The 20,347-nt window shown below is 41.4% G+C and overlaps 1 protein-coding gene across 4 annotated transcripts in view; it reads left to right on the plus strand.

Moving 5' to 3' along the window:
• Positions 1 to 20,347, plus strand: part of ARHGEF12 (Rho guanine nucleotide exchange factor 12) — an 85,521-nt gene that overhangs the window by 48,577 nt on the left and 16,597 nt on the right. For 3 of the 4 annotated variants that reach the window (XM_077919490.1, XM_077919492.1, XM_077919493.1), the window contains 22 exons: positions 1,879 to 1,950; positions 4,413 to 4,505; positions 5,402 to 5,512; positions 5,770 to 5,868; positions 6,572 to 6,614; positions 6,901 to 7,006; positions 7,829 to 7,966; positions 8,245 to 8,277; positions 9,722 to 9,833; positions 10,237 to 10,339; positions 10,477 to 10,686; positions 10,941 to 11,073; positions 11,355 to 11,390; positions 11,994 to 12,148; positions 12,782 to 12,928; positions 13,407 to 13,492; positions 14,684 to 14,809; positions 15,686 to 15,800; positions 16,708 to 16,808; positions 17,022 to 17,099; positions 19,069 to 19,144; positions 19,499 to 19,666. In XM_077919490.1, the coding sequence (XP_077775616.1) occupies positions 1,879 to 1,950; positions 4,413 to 4,505; positions 5,402 to 5,512; positions 5,770 to 5,868; positions 6,572 to 6,614; positions 6,901 to 7,006; positions 7,829 to 7,966; positions 8,245 to 8,277; positions 9,722 to 9,833; positions 10,237 to 10,339; positions 10,477 to 10,686; positions 10,941 to 11,073; positions 11,355 to 11,390; positions 11,994 to 12,148; positions 12,782 to 12,928; positions 13,407 to 13,492; positions 14,684 to 14,809; positions 15,686 to 15,800; positions 16,708 to 16,808; positions 17,022 to 17,099; positions 19,069 to 19,144; positions 19,499 to 19,666 (2,341 nt within the window). The remainder of the gene's footprint in view (positions 1 to 1,878; positions 1,951 to 4,412; positions 4,506 to 5,401; positions 5,513 to 5,769; positions 5,869 to 6,571; positions 6,615 to 6,900; positions 7,007 to 7,828; positions 7,967 to 8,244; positions 8,278 to 9,721; positions 9,834 to 10,236; positions 10,340 to 10,476; positions 10,687 to 10,940; positions 11,074 to 11,354; positions 11,391 to 11,993; positions 12,149 to 12,781; positions 12,929 to 13,406; positions 13,493 to 14,683; positions 14,810 to 15,685; positions 15,801 to 16,707; positions 16,809 to 17,021; positions 17,100 to 19,068; positions 19,145 to 19,498; positions 19,667 to 20,347) is intronic. The other variant, XM_077919491.1, reaches the window with a different exon arrangement.

Below are 20,347 nucleotides of genomic sequence, written 5' to 3' on the forward strand. Positions count from 1 at the left end.
GTGACACTATTGTAAACTTGATAGTTTTAATTACTGGCATATGTTTATGAATGGTGCCGCACAGATGTGAACACTAGATTCCTAACCTGGCAGAAGCAAGTACTTTGAAGCTGTATACTTGGAATGCTTTCAGACAGGAGTTTTTTGTGGAGTTGCTGCTGAATTGCTGCTGTTTGTACACCCAGTCCCACCCCCAGCATTCTTACAATGCCATCATCACAGTACAACCCCCTTTAAGCTTCAATCCAGATTTCCCTTTTCTGCAGAGAATCTGATAAGCAAAAATAGCCCTAATCATCTGCAGTCATTGCTGCTGTGGAAGTTCATTAGTGCATTGCGGGGGCAGTGGATTGCTTGCCACGTTTGTGGAATTTCAGTGGGTGGTCTCTTACCACCACACCTCTCTTTCATTTTTTTCCTCACCTGAGCAGAACAGAATGATTTTTTTCCTGACACCCCACTGCCAAGCAAAATACACTTATTACGATTGATTGCTGCATGCTGTGAAGGCACACAGCAACCCATTTTGAATGAGCTATTCCCTCAAGATCTCCATACTGTAAATGTAGAGGATTGTCTCTGAGGCAGCAATCAAAGTACATACATCAGACTTTAACAAATGCAGAGGTTTTAAAATTATTTTTGTAAATGCATTATTATACATTTATATAAAAAGGACAATACTTGAGATACACACAAATACACTTTTCATGTTAGGCTATACGTACATTATTCTGCCATGATTTTCTTTATTAAAACAAGTTGTACATGTTACAAATAGGAAATGCTATTTATATGACTTCTACAAAGTTCATAAGCAGGGAGTAATTGATGGGGAGGGGGAGTCTAAAGCTTATAATTCTGTACCGGCTGTTTTGGGGAGGAGGCTGATGTTCCCTTTCCATTTACTTTTGAAACATGATTGCTATTAAGTGACGTTTTGGTAGCCTTTGGTATCACTGGGCATTTTCAGGTTGAATGAAAGAAGACTCTCAATTTAGGCCCATAATCCAGCTTTAAAAATGACTGCAATTTGGAATTTATCAGAAATGGAGGCTCTTCTCTTTACTCTAAGAAAGTAGTTGAACAGTTATTTACCTAAACTTTCAAGTAAGTGTGTGTGCATGTGCATGCACACCATTTTAGTAAATATAATTTTGAGAGAAAAATGAGGATTTAATATAAAGTGGGATGGGGATCCTAGGCATAAAAACCCCCAAAACCACAGTATATCTTTCCTCCAAAGGAGGCAAAATTCTTAGAGAGATTTGCATAAAATTTCTTGTAGGCTTCTCATGGTTAAGATGAAGTATTAGCATTGTATAAACAATTACAGTTAAATAGTGGATCATTTAGCCACTTTGATTATCTTTTTAATACTGAGGTGCATTTTCTGCCACAATCCTATACTTGCTGGGAATAAGTCCAGCAAAACTAGGTGGATCTTACATCTTGGTAGACTTGTGCAAGATTGTGTTGCCAGCTGTGTTTTTTTGAAAACAGTGTTTAAAAAGAGGAGCAAGCCAGAAATCATGAAGGCTCTATGTCTAAAATTAAGTTTGTTTCTCTTTCATGTCCCAATGAGATTTTAAGGCCAAATGATTTTGAGATAACAGTATCTCGGGGAGGATACTATACCATTCTTTTAACATCCTCAGTATGCTGCGTTAACAAGTTTTGCTTTATTGCAGAAGAATATAGAACTTGGTTACTCATATACACTATATGATGTTGGTGGTGCCCATTAATGTTGTTTTAGCTCTAATGTATACTTTACAAATGTATGAGTTCAGGAGTCATGGGATCGTCCTTTCCTGTTTGTTCTCATTTTTTGATACGGCAAGCACTGAGAAAACTTTCTCTCTTTGTTCTTCCCAGAGTCCCCGGGGTGGCCTGAAGGAACGAATCTATCTGGACGAGAGCCCAGAGAAGAGTGAGACGCAAGATACTGTGAGTGTATGATAAAGATTTTGGGTGTATGAGGTGTTAGGGGAGGGGTAGTATCTCTAGTGTGGGACATGTATGGCTCCTTCTGGGGTTGTTTGTCCACCTTTGGTTCCCACCCTGCACTCAGCTTTCACCAGTGGCTCCTAGAAACTGTCAGCATGTGACAGTGGCCACACCCTGGGAAAATGCTATGACTGGCCAGCTAAATCAGGTGAGGGTAGCTGATGGGTCTCAAACTCTCAGTGAGCTAGGAACTTCTGTTACATGCAAAGACAGGCAGTGGTGGATTGAGTCGATGAGACCAATAGTGGGTCCAACAGTCAAGAAGGTTTTTGCATGTGCTGTAGAAGGAAGTGAGGGGCAGGTGGGGCTCGTCAACTTGGGAAAGTAGCCTATCTAGGAGAAGGAAAAGTCTTATCCTAAACCTCTGCTGCCTTGCGGGATATATTCAAGAGAAGAAAAGGCTGAGGAGTAAACTCTATGCAAATCCAGAGCAGAGTCCCTAAGCCGGTTGGATGGCACCTTGGTTGCCTCCTTCTGGCAGCTCCTGCAACAGGACTGGTGCCAGATGTATTGATCTGCTTTCCTTTGGACCACATTAGTGATGACAGGAGAGAGGTCTTGTCATCTGGGCAGTCCAGGACCTCCATACACACTACCGAAGCTTGACCCCAAGGAGATCCCTTTGGTGTTGCTAATGCAGCGGTTTGACTTCACCCCTGGAGGTGCACTGCATTGTCTCTCAAGACAGAGGAATGGCAACAACAACCTCCACAGCAACCATGAAGATTTAGATAGCAACTTCTGGTATAGCCTTACTGTCAAGAGTCCCTGTTCTAGATGTGAATTGGTTCCAGCCTTTTCAGATGACACTTTAATCTTGAATTCATTTTGTTGTAGAAATTCATCTTTATAAAAATCAAGGCTGTTGAGAAATTTGTGTTAAGAAACAAGAGATTTCATTCGTTTATTTTATTGTCTTTTGTTGAATGCTTCCTAATGTGCCAGCCAGGATTTTGTATTTATCAGAGCAACTCCCTTGTTGTAATCAATTGAGAATTGCCACTCAACGCAAGGCTGAAGGGAGGGGCTGATAGGTCTGTGCCAGAGCTCAGGCAGACATTCCTAGGTTCAGTCCTCAGCATTTTCAGTTAAAAGGATATGAGAAAGCAGGGCTTCCTCATGAGAGCAGCTGCCAGTTCATTGATAGTGCTGGGTTAGATAGATTAATAGGCTGACTCAGCTATTGGTTTGTGCATTGAACAGCAGCTATGGGCCCATGTGGATGTCTTCTGTGTACTTAGTTAGAAGGATTATATAACTTAATGAGCAAGGATTGCAGCATGTGGGTTTGAAGTGTTTTGTCCTTTTCTTTGAGTGCCCTTGAACTTGAGGGGCAAACTAGCAGTGCTTGGGTTAGTTCTGCCTTGCTATTAAGGAAGATAATTTGTGTTTTCCCTCTATGTTTATACCCCACTTTTTTTACTGCAATCCGCAAAGTGGTTGACAACATTTTATAAACATACTACTCATTCATTCATTTATATCGCAACCGTTTATATAGTGCTTAACAACATAGTATCTAAGCAGTGGTATAAGGCTGCAAAAGAGATACTATATAGCTGAAACCAGTTAAAATTAGACAAACTTGGTTTACTTGAAATAGTCACTGAAATAAAAATAAACAATAACAAAAGTTCTTCATCAAACACCAGAAGTTCAGCAGTGAGGGGGGTCTGATCTGAGCCAGGATGGAGTTACTGAGCTGGTAGATAGATGTTGGCTGGTAGCACCACACATTGAAGTCATAGGCCACTAGCAGTGACTTCTCCAAAGACTTTTGTGATTGGGCAAGGATGTAAGGCATATCATTACATCAAGAACAGCTCACTTAAAATGAAAACAAAACAAATCCTGCAAACAACCAGCTCTGCTGAAGCAAGAATTAGCATGTTCTGTTCTGATCCGTTGGGCAGATGATGTAAGACACCCTATTGGTTTGAGAGGAGTCAATCCAGAGGGAACAGAAGCAGGATCCTGATGATGTCTTGATCTCTCACACATATTTCCCGTATATTCCACTGTAGTTGTTTACAATGGTCTATAATTCTCCATGTAAGCACATATACAGTGCTTGCTACACATATAAATATGGGTAATGGCTCAAATACCTTTTTTTGAAGATAAATTATACACAACGTCATTTTCCATAACTGTGCTACATAATTCTGACTGCTGAATTTCAGTGGATTCACTGCAGTGTAATTTTAGAAAGACCCTTGCAGCATACATGATGTGGATAAATTAAGTAGTGTTATTATAACAAACAAACATCACCGGTTCTTGTTTTTATCCCAAACTAATCAGCTGAATAAAAATACTAAACAGAACGCCCTTGTTTTATCCCATTCGTCAAAAGAGCAGTTCCTTGGATTATTATTTGTTTCTTCCTTTGTCAATGCTAGGACTCTCAATCCAGTATCGGAAGTCCCTCCAGTCGTATTGCACCTCCAATCATAGGAGCAGAAGATGATGACTTTGATGGTGAACAGGAGCAGGTGAAGTTTTAACTGTTCTCTTCTTAATGTAAAAGGCTGGTTGTGGTGTGATTGCTTCTCTATGGTTATGTGACAGGTTTGTTCATGCAGAATTTTGTTTTGGTGGTGGTAGGAGCCCCCTTGGGAAAATTCTATTAAACTTGTTAGAGGAGTCATTGATAGCCAGCAGTAATTTATTGGGATTTTTTGTTTTAAAAGGTATGGGCTGGGAGCCATTTTTTCTATCCTAATTTGTAAATATGCTTAAGTTAGTAGCTTTACTGGATTTTCTAGTCCTGGTACAGAAGAGGGGCGGGACTTGGGGTTATCATTTCTAACCCTGCTTCCCTTCTGTAGGAAAGTGGCCTTTGATTTTCCCGGTCATCAGGACCTTGATAATAATAAAAAATATACTATTGCTTTGCAGAAGCTACCAGTTATAATGGTCTACACCTTTAGAACAAAACCGGCAGTAAAGCAAAATAATCCTTTGGCCCTGTTGGAGAGTGCCTTAAACGGAGGAGGATATTCTCCCCCCCTCCTTTTTTTGTTTCCTTGTTCTGGCTGCTTTAGTTCCTGAAATTATATATTTGGATGTTTCTGCTGTTGATATTTATTGATTTCAATTGTTTTATGAATAATGTGAACCACATTAATATTTGTAATCATATGAATGAAAAGTAGCATTTATATTAAAATAAATAAATAAGCCCATCTCTTCCAAAGTATTTTGACTGACTGGAGATTTATAAGGAGGTTAAATGTGTGTGTTTAGAAACTGTGTTAAAATGCAGGGTGGTGTGAAAGGAAAAGGAAGCAAGCTTATGCCAAGTTTTTCTGAATCAACAAAATGAGGGAGGGAAGAGGCAGATATCTTGGAGATGCTGGTTCTGATATTGTCTCATCTGTATGTACAGATCAATGGGCAGTGTAGCTGTTTCCAGAATATAGAGCTGTTGAAATCTCGCCCTGCTCACCTGTCTGTCTTCCTGCATCATGTCGTGTCCCAGTTTGACCCTGCTTCATTGGTAAGATGCCATTCTAGATGTAGTATCATGTTGTGGATCTAATGGATTTTGAATTTCTATTTAACCTATTTCCATGCAGTTATAGCCTTTTGGGTTCAGGAAGAAAAACCCTTATTTATTTTCAGATTTTAAATTTAGTTCAGAAATGAAGTTAATGCTCAAAGCAACTCAGCTGCTGGTGTTGGTCTTGTGTTTCTCGAAGGAAATTGTAACTCCATTAGAATATCCTTTAAAAAAATCCTTTTCTTTCCTCATAGCTTTGCTATCTTTTTGCGGACCTGTACAAACAAACAAACTCCAAAGAGACTCGGCGTGTCTTTAGTGAGTTTAACCAGTTCTTCTTGGATCGAGCTGCAGTAAGTTCCAAAGCACGCATACCATTCTTCCTATATGTATTACTAATTGCAACTAATTTTGCTTTACTGATCTTTGATTTGATGGTCTCAGGGAGCAAGTTTTAACTTTAAATCATCATAATTGCTCTGTAACCAAATGTTCACATTGAGGCAGAGTAGGCAGAGTCCCTTATATTTCCAAGGCAGATTAATATTTAGATGTAGTTCTTAGACTAACTAATTAATTTTTAGGTGTGGATCTTTGCTCAGCTTACATATCACATTAAACCAAAGTTTAAAACACACTATGGGTTACTGTGAACAAGTTTCCACGGTGCTCCCCTTCTTCTCCTGCAGCTGCCATGCCACAGATGAAATGTGTCGGAATCTGGCTTGTTGTTTATTTGGAAAATGCAGAACTTGGTTTGTAGAAGTAGTAGAAGCAGTAGAAGGGAAGGCACATCACAATAACGGCTTATTCACATTAAGCCATAGTTTAATGTGAATCTAAAACTAATGTGACACGTGAACCAGTTCATAACAGTCTCGATCAAGGGACCCAACACAGTAAAAGGTTGTATGCCTCATGCTTTGTGTGTGCGCGCATGTGTGCGTGCATACATGCATGTACACACCCTGAGATGATGTGCAGTCGGAGGACTTCTCTGAGGATGTGAAGGTGCCTAGACTGATGGATTGCACTTTTACCTTTTTATTGTTGCAGAATCTGAAAGTCCCAGTCCCAGAAGAAATTTCTGCAGATCTAGGTAAGATTATTTTAAATCTTGCATTGAGAATGCTTTCTGATAAGCACCTATACTGAAGGGGTTTTGTGTCCTCACAAGACTCCCTGTAATATCACAGAGCTGAATTTGGGAGACAGAAAGAAATTGCATTGGTGTTTATGTAATGCAGACCTGCTGTGGGCTGCTAAATCCTTTGGTAACTGGGCAGGAAGATAATCCATGCTTCAGGACCCAAGAAAAAAATATATCACAGAGAAGTCTTTCATTCTGAGTGAAACAGATTGACATTTCTTCCTTTTACCTGCAGAAAAGAGAAGGCTAGACTTGATTCCTGAAGAATTGCACCGCCACTATATTCAAACTATGCAAGATAAAGTTTTTCCTGAAGTCCAGAGGCACCTTGAAGATTTTAGGTATATATTGATTCTGTGTGGCTTTCTGCTGGCTTCAGAGAGTAATTCTGCATCTTCTTTCTGACTTTCTGGCATGGTCCCAGTATGGGATGACTAGAGCATAGGCCAAAGCATTGAAGCCTTTTGGAGAGGGTTTGGCTTCTGCCCTTTCACAGCAGCAGAAGGAGCAGTAGGAAGGGTTGCGGCCTCAGCCTTTCCTGTTTAGCTCTTTTCAGCTGCCCTGCCAAGCAGCTGACCTCCATAGAGTCAGTCCTTCCTGGGAAGAGAAAGTCTCTGCTTTTCAGTGAAATTGATCACTGTAAAATAATTATTATTTTAAAAATATTCCTCTTCAAAATTCAGAACTTCTTTTTGCCGAGATAAATTCTCTGTGTGGGAAACTTCCAGAGTCCAAGAAACTCATTTCTGTGACATTAAAGAAAGATAGGCAGTTATTGTTGCTGTTTCATGAGCAGGTCTTCTAGCCTGGTATTAATATTCTGTGCATGCCTGACAGGACTTCACAGTGACCCAGCAGTTCCTGTGCTCAGCATAGATTGTTTACACCAGTACTTGCTGGTCACTGTGTGTAAAAATCAGTGCTTCATGTTAAGGTTGCTGCACTGCAAGCTTACAACTTTGAAGTACTTGTTAGCTTCACCTTGTGCAGTGTGAAGTACAGTCTGTTGGAAGCAAATTGCTCAAGGGTACAAGCTTGATAGTGGCATGACTGGCTACGATGCCCTGAGGGCACATGTTAGCTGCCCTGAGTGATGGGTGTACATTTCTTCCGTTCTGCTTCCCAGTAATTTTATTCAGGCTGCTGTTCCCCTATGTATTCAGACAGAAACGCAGCATGGGGCTGACCATGGCAGAAGGAGAGCTAGCCAAGCTGGATGCAGAACGTTTTCGTGACCGGAGCACACTGGAGAAGGAGAGAGCATGTGCAGAGCAGATCATTACCAAAATTGAAGAAGTGCTGTAAGTGTGCATGTGTTGGATGTGGTATCTCGGGATTCCATAAGCAGAGAAGGGAATTTGATGGTGATGTCTATCACAGCTGCATTTTGTTGTAATAAGGCTCATATCTAGTCCTAACTAAGACTCAGTTTTTCAAAGGACCTTTTTGAATGGTATTCAAAAAGAATACCATTCTGTAAAAGTTTGGTCTGATAGGTAATTCAGAATTTGTCAGGCAGAATTAGAACAGGATGATGATGCGACTGCTAATTGGCTTCTTCTGCCACTTTCCTTTGCAGGATGACGTCTCAACCCATTGAAGAAGAGAAGAGGTAAGCAAATAGTTTTGTAGCTGCTGTATTTAGTAGTGCCTTTGTCACAATCCTGCTCAGTGTTGTCTGTGTCGTGACCAGGCAGAGAGAGCCCTCTGCTGGCTGTGTGGGCCTATTTAACTTCTAAGTTCTAAGCAGTACACAGTAAACTCAGTACTCTAAGTGCTATGACTCCTATCTTTCTCTAGCGTGAAAAGCTCCCCAGCCCTTTGTTTCTTTTTACTTTCTGGCAGCAATCAGTAAATTTGCAAATCAGGTATATTTTGCTTTCAATAACTTCTAGTTCACTTTCTACATGATTATGTAAACTTCTCCATAGCTTAGCAGTAGAGTACATGCTTTGCATGCAAAAGGTCCTAGGTTCAGTGCCCAGCATTTTCATGTAGGGCTTGGAATGTCCCCTCTCTGCAACCCCAGTGAGCTGCCGTCAGTCAGTGTGGGCAATACTGATCTAGCTGGACCAATGGTCTTACTCAGTGTATGGCAGCTTCCTGTGTTCTTTCAATTTCCAGCTGCATAAACAGGTTTTAATACAGTATTGGCCCGAATATAAGCCGCACCTGCATATAAGCCGCACCCTTAAAATTCAAGGCTTATTTGCGAGTGCGGCCACCAAGCCAGTGCTGACACTTGGTGCCCCGCTTCTCAAGCTGGCACCAGCTTGAGGAGCTGGGTGCCTGCCTCCCAGCTGGTTGGTGGTGCGCTCACTCCCTAGCTGCTTGGGGCGGGGGGGGGGGGGAAGCATGCACAGGCCAACCAGCTAGGGAGCATGCGCACCGCCAACCAACCAGGAGGCTGCATGCACTCCCTAGCTGCTTGGCAGTGTGTGTGGGGGGAGCGGTGTGCCTGCCTCCCAGCTGGTTGGCGGTGTGCACACTCCCATGGTGCTTGGCGATGGGGGAGAGCGGTGTGCCCGTTTCCCAGCTAGTTGGTGGTGTGCACGCTGCCTAGCTGGTTGGCCTGTGCATGCTCCCCCCCACCGCCAACCAGCTGGGAGGTGGGCACAACACTCCCCTCAACCGCCAAGTAGTTAGGGAGCACTCTCCACCAACCAGCTGGGAGGCAGGCGTGCTGCTCCCCCCACCCCCACCGCCAAGCAGCTTTCAGCAGCATATGGTAAAAAGTCACAAATATAAGCCACACCTTAACTTTTCAGGGTCTTAAATTGGAAAAAAAAGTGTGGCTTATATTTGGGCCAATGCGGTTGTAGTCATCAGGCTTATTATTTCTTTACAAGCAGAATAGATATGCTGGCCATTAATAAGGGTATCAATGTGTGGTGCAGAAGCAGTACAAACTGATGCTCCGATGCCGGACAAGTCCTTAAGTGAAGAGAAAAAAATTTGCTACTCTCTCATTTCCCCATTGCTTAATTCAAGCAACCTGATACTACTTTTTATGTGGCTTAAATATATTTTATATTTCTGTTTGACCTTACCTACAGTTCAAGCATACAGTATGTGGTTCTCACCTACATGAAACATCTTGGTGTGAGAGTCAAAGAGCCCCGGGGGCTAGATCAGAAGCGACGGATTGGGTTCCTGCCAAAAATAAAGGTAATAGTGGCAGATCTTTGGTTAGAATTTCTATCCAGCTAAGTTTGGCGGGCAGACAGACTAATGAAAAACAGTAGTTGACCTTAATAGAACCTTGGTCTTAACTGTTACTAAATACTTCCGCTATCTCCTAGAGCATACTGCATTAGAAGCTACTTGCACTTCTTGATTGCCAATATAGGATCTAATTGAGAACACAGAAATCCTCTTTAGCCTGCAAAGGCATTTTGCCTCACTGGAAATCAGTTGCACAGTGGAAAATAATTCTGAACTAACAAGGATGTTGCAAGACAATTCACCTGTGTCCATGGTTCCGAACATCTAATGAAAAATTCTTTTTAACTGGGTTCATGTGGGAAGGCTGCCTCAATGAATACTCTCTTTGACTTCCTTTCAACAACAGCAGAGTATAAAGAAAGAGAAGGAAGGAGATGAAAAGAAGAGGAGAGTCTTCCCCAATATTCTGGGACCCCCAAGGAGGCCAAGCCGCCATGACAGCTATGCAAGTATGTAAGATGAAGAAATATATTATTTTTCTAGCCTCCTGACTGGATTGTCCCAAAGCTGAGCATTGCTAGTGTGGGGTGGATTATTTGAGTGAAAACACAATCTCTCTGCAGCTGATTGCTTCTTGTCTATCCAGTAGGCAGAGCCATGGAAATGCAAAAGCAGCGCCATCCAAAGCACTTATCCACACCTTCCTCCGTCAGTCCAGAGCCACAAGACTCTGTCAAGATGCGCCAGAGTGGGTCCAGCGATGGCACAGATACAGCCTACCCACCTGCTAACCTCATGTCTCCACAAGCTGCTGGAACGTTTCTTTCCCAGGAAGGGAGCAAGGATAGCGAAACAGGTGAAAAGAAAATAAGATTAAAAACTATGTGCTTTATGCACTCTTCCCAGAATGTTAAACTGCCACCAGAATTTCACCAACATGTAGGCTGCAGTCCTTTTGGGATTGTTGTAGGTCCCTAACTGCTGAAGACTCAGTTACTTCTTGCTTGGTGATGGCAGTGCAGAGAAATGAGGTGGAGACAAGAAGCAATTTTTGAAATGGATGTGATTGATCAAATTTTGAGAGAGAAAACCCTTATTTTATTTTTTTAGGGTCGAAGCAAGTTGGAGAAACTCCATCATCTAGTGACTCTCTGGATGGTACGCCTCGTACACCTAATACCGTCTTTGATTTCCCATCTCCACCACTTGACCATTTGCAGGAAGAGGAAGGAGAGTTTGACAGGCAAGTCTTAGCTTTGAGGATAAGTCATCATTGCCCAGCCTTTGTTCTGGGTGTGGGTGAGAGGAAAATGGGGCACCAATCTATGTAGAAACCTAGAAAGGCAATGGTGTTCTAAATTTCTAACCTGTTATCTAACTCTATATGTAGCATAACACACTCCTAGATGGTATGGAACATTTATGCACAACCTAGAACTTTTGTTTTAGACCATGCTATAAGATTTGTGACTGGCTGCCTTTCTCCATCAATCAGTGTTTGATAAATAATTATTTCCCTTCTAGGTTAGCAGAATCAGGAACACCAAAATCTTTCCGCAAGTGAGTACAAATGTGAAAGCAGATTTTGTCACTGACACCTGAATTAGGCAGAGTTCGCTAGAATAAATATCTGCTTGTGCTGCCTTCAGATTAGGGAGGGCTTCAGGTATTTAGAGGTGTTTTTAATATTCTGTTGGGAGCTGCCCAGAGTGGCTGGGGAAACCCAGCCAGATGGGTGGGGTATAATTTTATTTTATTTTATATATTTATTATTATTATTATTTTTCAGATTCAAATACATTAATATAAAGTTCTGTTTGGATACCTAGGCACAATGCAGGACTGTTTGATATAAGGATAAGGTGTCAATAAAAAATGCATCTTGAAAACTTGCAGATTTTAATACAGTACCGGAATGTTTTCAGGAGAGATTTCCACCCCTTTGCATTAATCTACAATGTTGCTTTAGTTAAATCACTTAGTTTCTGGCTGCAGCTTTTATCTGCAGAGGGCATCTACACATTCCATTTCTCTAACCACAAGACAGGCTTTTTGATCAAGTCTCTGGGGTGTTTTATTATTAGCTTACATTTCTTATTCTTCCCATCCCATAAAGTCCGTTCCTAAAATTAAAATATTTCACTGAAACTTCCCTTCTCACAGGATGGACAGTGTGGGTGCTGTGGATAATCAGAGTGAAGATGAGCTCTTTGATTTTGACATGGAGACAGACCCACCCAACTGGCAGCAGCTTGTGAGCCGTGAGGTGCTGCTTGGCCTGAAACCCTCTGAGATTAAACGGCAGGAAGTGATTAATGGTAAGTTTTTATTTTGCATTGATCAGATTTACTTTAGATTGCCCAACCCTCCACATGCCAGTACCACCTCTGTCTTCATTAGATTGCTCTGAGTAGGAATTGATCTTTTTCACAAACTTCAGCTTCAGAAATCCAGGTACACAGATGTTGAAGGATGGATGGAGGCTATCCTGGTTCAGCTTCTAAGGTCAAGATCTAGCCGAGATAGATTGAAAGGTGGTGGAACAGCTCAAAGGGCAGCCTGAAGGCTTTTCAGACTTCTACAAAAGGCAGTCTAATATTTTTGAAAGGCATGATCTGAACATAAATCCAGAGCTTTCTGGAATATTTCTTAATCTCAGTGCATGCAAATCTATAGTCTTTTTGTCCAAAAGGAGCTAATACACTACTTGGGACCAAATGCAATCATTAACACATCTTCTTTTTTTGCATATTCAGTTTTCCCTCTTGGGAGCCCTCAAAAACAAGTAGAGTTTCCCCATAGATTAAAGCTGCTGACTATGCAAGATGATCTGTTTCCTGAAATTGTCTAAATCTGATTCTCCAGCTCCAGATTTTAATCTGTTTAATTTCTTCCCATCCTTTTTGGTTTTTCCATGCAAAGGCCATTTCACCTCTCTTGTCTATTTCTAGAGTTATTTTACACCGAGCGTGCTCATGTCCGAACACTGAAGGTTCTTGATCAGGTCTTCTATCAGCGTGTGTCCCGTGAAGGGATCTTACCTCACTCTGACTTGCGGAAAATATTTTCAAATGTGGAAGATATCCTCCAGCTCCATGGTTAGTGAGGGCATCTAACTGCTTTCAACTCTCCTTTAAAACAGTAGTGGCAATATGCACAGGCTCCTAATGCGTCTGTGTTGAAGTAAGAGCAACCCTGAGGTAACAGACGACTGTGTGCAACTTACCCAACAGGGAGACCTTACAGAACAGTAATTGGATATGCAATATTTACAAAATACTGTTCTTGGGTTTCCAATGATCTATAATATCTGAATCCTTTCTTTCTTGATACGAAGCTCCATAAGTTTCTGGTGTGCATTTGGCTTTCTGACACAAGCAAGGACTTTTGACTCACCTCACATGGAAGGGGCAGCACAGTGAGGGTTACCTCTGAACTGGTTGGCCAATGTTTGCCTAAACATGGAAGCTCTTTATTGCTCTCAAGCACATCAGGCGTCATTGGATTGGAGCAATTGCATCAGTAGTTTGAAATTGGTTGGTAATTTCCTCTCTCTTCTTTTTCTTGGTTATTTAGCTGGATTGAATGAGCAGATGAAAGCAGTGAGGAAAAGGAACGAAACGTCAGTTATTGATCAAATTGGAGAGGACTTGTTAACTTGGGTAAACTGAATTCTGTTTGCTTCTCGCCCCCTTTCCTTCTGAAAACTGAAATGTTTTGAGAAACCAAAGATTGAAGTAGCAAATAGAGCCCACAGGTCAACATTGGCAATTTGTCTAGTCTGAGAACCCATTATCAGGAATTCTTCATTTCTGAAAGAATAGCATTGATCTGGGGGAGTCAAGAGTTGTGCAAGATGAAGGGAGTTCAGTATGGTGTACGTGTTTCATTTCTCTTACAGTGTATCCATCTATCTGAGCACTTCTTTTATTCAATTAACAATAAATGAATGAGTCATTTAGCTTAAAGGTGACCTACAAAACGGGGGAGGACTTGTTTATCTCTCTAAAAGTTGTCTGTGAAGTTCAGATAGCATAAAATTTGAATGTGATACTGGAAATGAACCACTGTAGAAATGTTCAAGTTATAAATTCCTTCATCAGTTTTGTAGATTAACCCCCCTTTTATTCCAAGAAGAATCAAGATCTTATATGGCTTATTAAAACTATTGTCAGACTACATTCCTGAGACAAGACTTTTATCATAGAAATTCTAGGTAGGCATGTGCTAGTAATGGCATTCAGCAAGCTATAGTTACCCTAACCCCACCATGATACCACCCAAAAATAAGTAGCACCCATATCTACTTGGCATTAAATTACTTTTTATATCACCATTTATTAAGTTTTACATGGGCCATTCTTCACAGGAATTCGAAACTTAAACCATAACATGAATTCCTTCTTCCAATTTTTTATTTGAAAAGATGGACCAATGGTGAGAACTGGGAATAGGGGCTATAGAAGGCTGTTCTTCTGAGGTACAGTGGTACCTCAGGTTACAGACGCTTCAGGTTACAGACTCTGCTAACCCAGAAATAATACCTCAGGTTTAAAACTTTGCTTCAGGATGAGAACAGAAATAGTGCTCCGGTGGCGCAGCAGCAGCAGGAGGCCCCATTAGCTAAAGTGGTGCTTCAGGTTAAGAACAGTTTCAGGTTAAGAACAGACCTCTGGAACGAATTAAGTACTTAACCCGAGGTACCACTGTACTACTCGGCCGTATTTTGGATACATTTTTGACAACATCTCCTTTGTTAACAGAATAACAGGGCATGCTAGTCTTGATGTCATTATATGACCTTTCTTGCTTTGTGCTTTGCTACATTTGGTTCCCTTGGTTTCTTGTCTCAGTTCAGTGGAGCAGGGGAGGAGAAAATGAAACAAGCCACTGGCACTTTCTGTAGCAACCAGCCCTTTGCTCTGGAGGTGATCAAGTCACGGCAGAAAAAGGACTCTCGCTTCCAGACTTTTGTCCAGGTAATTTTGATTGTTATAAATCTAGCTTATACCTGCTAGAGGACCGGTACACGTAGATTAGGATAAACCAATGTGGATTGGTTTTTTTACTGCCATCTTTGGTAGAAGAATCTTAATCCTAAATGCTGTGCGGAATACGTCAATCTCTGATTTCAGACCAAATGGGAGTTGGTCTATACAGTACAGTGAACTAGAAGATATCCAAGACATTCCTTTGGTGAGCTTAGCAAGTCAGAGGATGCACAGAGCTTGCACTGCTCTACGTCAAGCGTGTGAGATGGCAGGACCCATTTAGATGGACTTGAAGACTGTCCAACACATCTAGTTTGCAGGCACTTAAGTTCTCAGTTCCCAAAGTAGGACTTCACAAGAAGCTCTTAGAAGTGTGAAATGTTAGTTATCTTAAACTAGAGTAAGCGTAGCACTCCTTGTTGAGCAATGAGGGGAGATGTGGTGGGGTTTATGCCATCCGTTACTGAGGAAAAGCCTTTTCACATTGGTTGGAATGTCTGGCAATTTGGAAGCAGTGGGAGTTCTGAAAAATGTGTAGTGCATTTTCTCCATGGCACTAAAGACTAAGACGGCTCCTCTTTAAGTAGGTGACTGAGATTGATTGCTGATGATATCAGGTCCATATGAAGTAATGAGGGAAGGAAGCCACCGCCAGTTTTTGTGATGAGCCTTTCCTCTATATAATTGCCCAGTACAACAGGGCTGTGTTGTCTGTCTGATAAATCTTAGCGTTCCTTGACTTGTATTTAATTGCCAAAAATGTGAGCCAGCAAGACATTTATATGATGAATAGACAGTACACATTCAGGTAATTATGGCCTTAATAAAAATGACAAATGCTGTTATTATGCTGTTTAAATTTAGGATGCTGAGAGCAATCCACTCTGTCGCCGACTGCAGCTGAAAGATATAATTCCCACTGAGATGCAGAGGCTGACCAAATATCCCCTTCTGCTGGATAACATTGCAAAGTACACAGGTACCATATAGCTCTTTCAATTAGTGAGTGGTTGGGACTTCAGCAGCTGCAAAAGAACAATTTGGGTTTCAAAAGGAACCTGACATTCATGACTCACTCTATTCAGTACCGTCAGTCCTTGCGTATTGTCACGTTTCCTCTTTCAAGTGCCAAATGTCTTTCTCTGAATTGGGGAGGTAAACTACTTTCCCTTGGTCAATAAAAATGTAATTCAAAAATTATTAAATTCTGCTGAAATAATTGTAAAGCATCCCTGTGAGTTTACTCGGGATGGAAGAACTATGAGTGCTTTGTTTTGTCATTGCTATTGCTGCCTTTCTATATTCTTAATTGCTGTAGCATGCATGAAACAGAACCTTGCTAAATTTTGGTTAAAAGTGCATCTGTGTAATACTATGTAATACTTTTATGGGGGCTCATCAACCTGTAAAGGTAGCCCATCTTAGGAAAAGGAAAACTGATCCTAAACCTCTGCTACCTTGCAGCTATACTCATTCATGAGAGAGGCTTCAGAACTTAACATTTGACTTCACACCCAGAGATGCACTCCTTTTCTCATGTCAATAACAGATGATGTGTGTTGTTCACAGCTTGTCCTAATAGCAGGGTTGAGATTCTTGAGAGTGAGCTATACAGTATACAGCTCTCATTTGACGCCAACAATGTACATGACGTGTGCTAATGATATGTTAGGAAACACAGCAGTGACTTTTTGTCACGCTTCTAGATCTTTTAAGTTGTAACATGAGAAGGAGGCATAGTAATCAGAGAATATTATATACACACTCAGCATAATGCTCTCTTTTTTGTATTGCTAATTGAGTCAAGTAGAATGTGACAACTTCTAAATGTACTTTTGTGGGCTATTCTCTGGAGACAACTGTCTTGATCACTGTTTCATTTCTAGAACAACCTGGGGAGAAAGAGAAAGTGAAGAAAGCAGCAGATCACTGTCGGCAGATCCTCAATTATGTGAACCAAGCTGTCAAAGAAGCAGAAAATAAGCAGGTGAGAGGAAGGGGGAGGTCCATGGGTCTGGATCTGGAGAAGCTAAGGGAGGGGTGCTGCCGTGGTGTGTAACATCCATAGCAAGAGGATGGAGACAACATATGTGCAACTGTCCTCCTAAAGGGATCCCAAATTGAGATCAAGTGCTGTTGCCTGGATGCAGCCATTTAGTCACGCCAATGTAATTGGCTTAATTTTCTCTTTCATGTATAGCATTTGGAAGACTACCAGCGCCGTCTTGATTTGTCCTACTTGAAGCAGTTGGAGGGCCCTATGCTGGATGAATTCAGGGTGAGTGGAAACATTGTGAGGCGAGCCCTGTCAATTTCATCAGATTTTAATATATTCTTAGATCCTTTTGCCACCAGCTCCACCTCCAGAGTCACCACATACAATATTTGTAGCCTATGGAATGTACTGGTGGTGGTGCTTGCATCTTGCATGAAGCTGCATATTCCCTGGAGTTATTACTTACTATTGTTTTTCTCCTGTAAAATCTTTAGACTTTCAGCTTCTTGCTGCTCCTCATTTTGTAAGCTCTATTAGACTCCCATATTTTATTTCATTATTTTATTTTTTTAATTATTTATTATTAAATTTCTAACCCACCTTTCTTTCCAAATGAGCATAGAGTTTTCGTGTTAGCTGACAATAGTTGGTTTTTTACATTTATTACCTGCCCACAGTGGCGTAGCGTGGGGGGTGCAGGGGGGGCCGGCCGCACTGGGCGCAACATCTGGGATTACGGCAAATCCACAGGTTAGGGGGCGCAAATCCATGGGTTAGGGGGCGCAAATTACTTGCCTTGCCCCGGGTGCTGACAACCCACGCTACGCCACTGCCTGCCCAATATGGAATCTCTTAGTGAGGAGTAGGGAAGGGGATGATTTAATATCAGTCAATGCTACAAGGCCCACCAGCTAAAGCACAGAGATCTGTTAGGTTTTGCTATGCATTGTATTGACAAAAATAAAGGCATGAAGTTTCATCTGATCAAGTGCCTTTTTCTAACCCATAAAAGACCAGCAGCACTTTAATGAATTAAGTAACTTTTAAGCCAGTCAGCTGACTTACACTGTGGGATATACATGTGCAGGCATGTTATAAAAATTCCTATAAGTACTCTCCAGGAATATGTTTCTTTAATTGTGCATTTCTAAGAATCTCGGAATTACTTAGGTTCATGCATGTTCTGAAATTCAGTCTATCATTCAGTAGCTTGTAATACCATGAAGTTTAAAATTCTACCAGAAAAGTACTACAAACTGTAAACTGTGATATAAAGAATTCAAGGTGATCATGAAATGTTAAGTTTGTGATGGCAGGGCTTGAAAGGTCAGAAAGGAAGGGCTCATAAAAATTCTATTTTACATGCATAACGTCTCAGTATTGGAAACTTTCAGGTGCGTGACAGGCATTGAGAACTTGCATGACCTTGCAAGTACCTATATATTTGTAACCCCTGTTGGTTCATTTTCGTGCTTTTGATTTATAGGCTGTCATATTCATAGGACCAAGGGTGGGCTATGGAAGTTTGGTGAATCAGCAGTTTAATTTGCAGATTTGTGATATGACGAAAGATGATAGGGACCCAAATAGATGGTTCTACTGACTGTCCTTTGTTTGTTATGAAAATGACTAGAGCAGAGCCTTGGGTTCATGTCCTACCCTCCCCTCTTTGGGCATAAAGGGAGAAGATTAGAAACTTATACAATACTTCTAGTTTATGACAAACCATAGTTTGCTGCATCTGGCAAAAGAACAAATTATGGTTTTCCATAAGCTAGAAGCAAAAGCTCCCTTCATGTAATGTAGTGGAAGGAGGAAATGTGGAAGCCCAGTGGTTGCAGCTGCTTCTGTAACTGAAAGTCATGGTTTGTCATTTTTTGTGAATGGAGCCTTTGTACAGACTAAGGAAACCTTTCCACTCCAGTCGTTATACTAGAATTTGATAGGTAGGCATAGGAATTCTAAATGTTAACTATCTGATATCAAAATATTCAAGAAGTCCTGCATCTGGCAAAGTGAACTCTAGCTCATGAAGGCTCTTGTTACAATTTATCTGAATAGTCTTTGAGGTGCCCCAGGTTTTGAGTTGCTTGGGGCTATACTCCAGCCTTTTAACTGGGTACTGCTTTTCGTTTTCACACTATTAATGTTCAACTGTCATAGTCTGAAAGATTCCCACTATGGAGTCCTCCAGTCAGTATTGGTGAACCTCCTGTGAATGGTGCTTTTTTGCTCTGTATTATGTTGACAGAATTTGGATTTAACCAAGAAGAAGATGATCCATGAAGGGCCTCTGACGTGGAAGGTGAATCGGGACAAGACAATTGGTAATCATGTATATCATGTTGACAGGCTTTTTGTGTGATTTTTAAGTAGAAGGGGAAAATTAGGAGGTGCACCTGCACAAGTTAGCTACTAACAATAATGTATGTAGGCTTCTTGAAGCTGATTAAGCTATTTCTGGGCATTTTGGAATGGGTTGGAGGATCATTAAGATTATGCAAGGACACAGCAGTGATATGCAAGATGATTCAGTCCCCTCTGTAGTTCCAAGGTGAATTATTTGCATGCCTTGCTGAGAGAGCACACTGCTGATTATTGTCTCTGCGTGGGTTTGCCGTCTATGTGCCACAGAGAGTGATCAGTAACCCATTCCTGACTGCCCTTATAACCCACTGCAGATCTCTACACGCTGCTGTTGGAGGATATTCTGGTGCTTTTACAGAAGCAAGATGATAGACTGGTGCTGAGATGTCACAGCAAGATCCTGGCTTCTGCTGCAGAGTGCAAGCATATATTCAGCCCTGTCATCAAACTGAATACGGTGCTGGTTCGCCAGGTGGCCACAGGTTAGTGCAGCTCGGAGGGCCAGATGGTGGCAGAAGAAAGATGGTTTCAGGAAGATAGTTTTGTCTAACAGAGCCATTGCTCAGGTGGAAAAAATGAGTCTACACTGAACTAGAGCTGCAGATCTGATTACAGTCTGCTTATGCATCCTTGTAACTGGATCAAGCCTGAACAGCACAGGGAAATTGTATGAGAACATTTCCCCCCTCTCCGTGTTCCCCACAATCAGTGCCTTGAAGCAAGGTTGTGTCTGTTGGGATGAGCCTAATGTTATCTCATTCTGCTTTTGAAACTTTGCTGAAGTATGCCTGCCTAAGCTTGGAACAACTTTGCTGTTAGCTACATCTACTGTGTTGTATCATTTAGGTAGCTCCGACATTTACTTCCCAAAGCACTCCTTTAGTTTTCTGTCCTCACAGTAATGATGTGAGTAGGTCACTGGTATTCCCTGTTTATTATTTTCCAAGGCCACATAATGAATCCATGGTAAATATCAGACTTGAAGCTCATTCTTCCAGGTGCAAGCCCAACTTTCTGTCCAGTTTACCATACTTTCTAGAAACTTGACACCCCTGGGTCCTAGATTTGCTTGTTAATTGCATTAATTTAGGGTGCATGACTGCAACTTATATGTGCTTATTATTGTTCATCAGTTGGTTTAGAGTGTGTCTGCTTTGTTCATA

The sequence above is a fragment of the Podarcis muralis genome, chromosome 15, assembly GCF_964188315.1.
Source record: "Podarcis muralis chromosome 15, rPodMur119.hap1.1, whole genome shotgun sequence".
Lineage (NCBI taxonomy): Eukaryota > Metazoa > Chordata > Lepidosauria > Squamata > Lacertidae > Podarcis > Podarcis muralis.